The sequence below is a fragment of the Ictalurus punctatus genome, chromosome 26 (genome assembly GCF_001660625.3).
Source record: "Ictalurus punctatus breed USDA103 chromosome 26, Coco_2.0, whole genome shotgun sequence".
NCBI lineage: Eukaryota > Metazoa > Chordata > Actinopteri > Siluriformes > Ictaluridae > Ictalurus > Ictalurus punctatus.
In genome coordinates, this window is record NC_030441.2 from 205001 (window position 1) to 210000 (window position 5000).

Consider the following 5000-nt stretch of genomic DNA (forward strand, 5'->3'; position numbering starts at 1 on the left):
GGGGACCCGGACAGTTCAGTTCTCTTTCCTGGATCGTTTCTTTTTATCTGTCTGTAAACACAGGGAGATTACGATCCGGTGAAGACCAAGGTGGTGCACTTCCGTCTGAACCCCACCAGCGTGGCGAAGAAGGAGCGTGTCGAGGAGGTGGAGCAGCTGAAGGTGGAGTGCGAGCGTCTGCGAGAACGCCTTCGCAAGATGGAGGCCGGAGGAGCCGTCCCGGCGGACGACACCACGCTGGTCATTCCGCCCTCACAGGAGATATTAGGTACGCAGAGCGATCTAGAAACGTCTGTACAGGTGACGGTGATGTACAGAAGAATACGGAGGTACCGTAAACGTATACGCACTCATCTGCTCGTAAATGAGCATTTCTGCAGATAAATATCAATAATACAGTCGCTTTGTTTGTTTGTTTGTTTGTTTGTTTGCGCTGTTAGCATGAAGCATCGTGCGCACCGATCCACTCGACTGATTTTTCTTGTAAATATTATAATCTCCATCTTTTCTTTCCGTCTACTCTGTGGAAATGTTCAGAAGATGCACTCAGTGCGTTTACATGGACAACAATAATCCACTCTTAACCCGATTAAGACCGTACTCTGATTAAGACACTCGCATGTAAACAACAATTTGTACTTCCCTTAATCTGATTACGGTCACACTCGAATTAAGCTCTAATGGAATTAAGACGTGTGGAGTACTCCTGTCGCATCATGGACGTGTGTTACAGACGTGTTCACACCTTAATCACACTATGAACATCATGTGAGAGTTTTCACCGCATTGTGCGACGACACGATCACACACGGCAGTTTTACGGTGAACAAGAGAGTTCGGCCGCGTCCCAAATCGCACACTTTCCTACTACAGGCCTGCAGTGGGGAAAAATACATGTATCTCGGCTACTATATAGACGGTAAGTACGCGGTTTGAGACGCAGCCCACGGCTTCAAGCAGTCGTCTATTAGCGCGTACAGCATGACTAATCATTAACCGCACTTAAAGCGTTCGTAAATAATAAATAAAAACACCCAGAACTGTACACGGTCCCATAACGAAGACCAACTGTATGTCGACACGTGAAATTCTGGAGGGACGTCGGACGTCGTGGCGCGGTGACGTGATGACGCGGCTGTTCATCTAATCATGTTCTAGAACATGTAAAACAGGAACATGACAGGAGTATTCTAAAAGCGACGCATGTAAACACCTTAATCACGTTATTATCTTACTCAGAGTAAGGACAATAATTACATCACTGCCGTCTGTGTAAACATAGTCACTGACACCTTCACAGACCTGACATCTGCGGTCGGATCTTGCTTTCTCTTCTCAATCTCTCTCTCTCGAGCTCTGTGTGTGTGTGTGTGTGTGTATTTTCTTAGTGAGCCAGTTTTCTTGATTTATTTTCTGTATTTTCGTGCACCGCGGCCTTGTGGGAATATCTGTTTTTCTCGGCATTGATTGTTGGCGGAAAGCTGGAGCGCGGCAGATGGAGAGAGAGAAGAAAAAGTATACGTGTCGGGGAAAATTAGAGCGTCGGAGTAAATCATTCACTCCTCATAAACACGCCGTTTCTTTTCTCTTCGGCGTTGCGGGCGCGTAAATCGCTCCTCTCGTGTGTGTGTACGCGGTGCCTCATTGTCCCGTCTCTCACGCGGGTTTCTGATATCCACACGTCATTGATTTAAAGGAAATAGCTCTCTTTATATTAACGCCGTATCGTTATTCAGCAGCGTGTAGAATAGCACTTGATCCAGCACACACCGGGGTTTTACCCGAGAGTCATTCGAAACCGGTGCCCGGTGCCAGTGGGTGCCCGATCGAGGAGATCCAGCTGTTAGGTTCCTCCTTCAGATGTTCATTATCATGGAAATGATCTAGAAAGATGTGTGCTTTTGGCAGATTTGCGCAAACAGATGGAGAGCGCTAAGCTGAAGAACCAGCGGCTGAAGGAGGTGTTCCAGAAGAAGATCCAGGAGTTCCGGACCGCCTGCTATGTTCTGACCGGGTACCAGATTGACATTACTGTGGAAAACCAGTACCGCCTCACCTCGGTGTACGCCGAGCGCATGGAGGACTCGCTGCTCTTCAAGGTACACACTGAGATAGACGTGTGTGTATGCTGCTACATGGACACACACACACACACGCACACACACGCACTATTAATATAGTGATTAAATGTATATTATGGAATGACCACTAGGGGGATCATTATCAAAACACATTTACATAAACAATCGTTTACTCCTGGTTAATTTCCTCTTCCGAGTTTAAAGTCTTTTGAATTAAGGCAAGGCGACTTCTTTAAGACTCACTAACTTATTATGATGAGAAAGTATCTCATTATCATTTCCTCATTTCAATAGAGGAGCTGATTATCTCGTTAAAGTTCGTCTACACCGCTTCATCTTTATTCCGCGTCAGACTCCGACTGTAACGCGCTGCAGTGTCGTTTGCTTGTTTCTCCTCACACCGTGGCCTGAACTTCATAAAAAGCCCCTCGTGTCCACTTCCTGCTGTTTTAAGAGCTCTGTCTGCGCCACTTATCAGTCCTGTCCTCCTAATTTCACTCCTGGTCCCTGGTGGTGGACCAGCTAATAGTCCAGATGTGTTGATCCGGCCTGGGCCGTGTCTCTGCTCTCAGAGCTCCTCGGCGTTCTTCTCTTTAATGCTCTGGAGCTCCTCGGTGCTGCTGCTCAGCCTAATAAAAGCTCCTGGTCCAGGAAGAGCCCGAGGCTGAATCACGGCCCTCTTCACTTTTCTTCTCCTCACGTTAAAGCCGCATCACTTTTTAAAGAAGTCTCTCGTTCTGGTTTTCCCTCCTACGACTGATTCCGCTGTCCTTTGAGTGCGTTGTTAAACAGTGATGAATTCTTAACCGCTCCTGATGACCTCCTCGTCCACCACGCCCGTTCCCTCGTTGTAACGCCGTGTATGAATAAAGATCAGCCTCCTTGGTGCTGAGAGGAAGGTTTAGTCAGTAGCTTATGAGGTAATTTAATTCGATTCGATGCTGAATAAATGATCTCTAAACCAGCCGAGAGCTTATTGTTTCCTCACGAGTTACAGATTGTGTTCCTTCAGTTAAATCCGACTGTAGTGAAGATCAGTGAGATTTAACTCTGTAAACAAATCTACTTACTGCAAATACAGGATGCCTTCCTATGTGCTTTGTGTGTACCTAGTGCCCTACACGGTGTCCGCCCTACCTAGTGCCCTACACGGTGTCCGCCCTACCTAGTGCCCTACACGGTGTCCGCCCTACCTAGTGCCCTTCACACACGGTGTCCGCCCTACCTAGTGCCCTACACGGTGTCCGCCCTACCTAGTGCCCTACACGGTGTCCGCCCTACCTAGTGCCCTACACGGTGTCCGCCCTACCTAGTGCCCTACACACACGGTGTCCGCCCTACCTAGTGCCCTTCACACACGGTGTCCGCCCTACCTAGTGCCCTACACGGTGTCCGCCCTACCTAGTGCCCTACACGGTGTCCGTCCTACCTAGTGCCCTACACGGTGTCCGCCCTACCTAGTGCCCTACACACACGGTGTCCGCCCTACCTAGTGCCCTACACGGTGTCCGCCCTACCTAGTGCCCTACACGGTGTCCGCCCTACCTAGTGCCATACACACACGGTGTCCACCCTACCTAGTGCCCCACACACACGGTGTCCACCCTACCTAGTGCCCTACACGGTGTCCGTCCTACCTAGTGCCCTACACGGCGTCCGTCCTACCTAGTGCCCTACATACACGGTGTCCGCCCTACCTAGTGCCCTACACGGTGTCCGCCCTACCTAGTGCCCTACACGGTGTCCGCCCTACCTAGTGCCATACACACACGGTGTCCACCCTACCTAGTGCCCCACACACACGGTGTCCACCCTACCTAGTGCCCTACACGGTGTCCGTCCTACCTAGTGCCCTACACGGCGTCCGTCCTACCTAGTGCCCTACATACACGGTGTCCGCCCTACCTAGTGCCCTACACGGTGTCCGCCCTACCTAGTGCCCTACACGGTGTCCGCCCTACCTAGTGCACTACACGGTGTCCGCCCTACCTAGTGCCCTACACACACGGTGTCCGCCCTACCTAGTGCCCTACACGGTGTCCGCCCTACCTAGTGCCCTACACGGTGTCCGCCCTACCTAGTGCCATACACGGTGTCCGCCCTACCTAGTGCCCTACTCGGTGTCCACCCTACCTAGTGCCCTACACGGTGTCCGCCCTACCTAGTGCCCTACACGGTGTCCGCCCTACCTAGTGCCCTACACGGTGTCCGCCCTACCTAGTGCCCTACACGGTGTCCGCCCTACCTAGTGCCCTACACGGTGTCCGCCCTACCTAGTGCACTACACGGTGTCCGCCCTACCTAGTGCACTACACGGTGTCCGCCCTACCTAGTGCCCTACACGGTGTCCACAGCTGTTTACAGATGTTTATTCCGTGATGGTGAGAGGTGATTTGCTGAGAGATTTAATCCCGGCTGTATGTTGTTTAGAAATGAACGGTTGTACTAACATCTCTGCCTGTATGTAGACCGGTTCCTTTATGTTTATGTCCTTCAGTGTGAGCGTTCTTTATTCCTGTGAGATACGTTAGAACGCTGCTGAGAGAGCGCTCTTCTCGCTGGAACCTCCAGTGAAAGTCTCATATTGTTGCCGTGATGTCTTTCCTTCGTTCCATTCAAATAAATCTCATTTTATAGCGGATAGCTTTGCGAAGAAATCTAGACTTAATAAAAGCTTCACGCCGGGGACGCGAGGGCCGAGCGCTCGGAAACCATCGCGGCTGTGTTCCAATCCCTCTGACAAATCATCTGGATAAACAAACCCAGAAATGACTCACCACGTGTTTCTGCACGATATCCGGCGTTTCTGACTCCACAGACGTGAGAGTCGTGAGGTAACGCGCGCGCTGTGTTCAACAGTGATGGTTTAATGTGCAGGAGAGCAGAGTGATGGGGTTTTACTGAGAGCGTTAGCGAGAA

General features: G+C 50.7%; 1 protein-coding gene across 2 annotated transcripts in view; it reads left to right on the forward strand.

Moving 5' to 3' along the window:
* mad1l1 (mitotic arrest deficient 1 like 1) overlaps positions 1–5000 on the forward strand; it is a 33038-nt gene that overhangs the window by 21602 nt on the left and 6436 nt on the right. For both annotated transcript variants that reach the window (XM_017458183.3, XM_053676300.1), the window contains 2 exons: positions 64–268; positions 1909–2099. In XM_017458183.3, coding sequence (XP_017313672.3) covers positions 64–268; positions 1909–2099 — 396 coding nt within the window. The remainder of the gene's footprint in view (positions 1–63; positions 269–1908; positions 2100–5000) is intronic.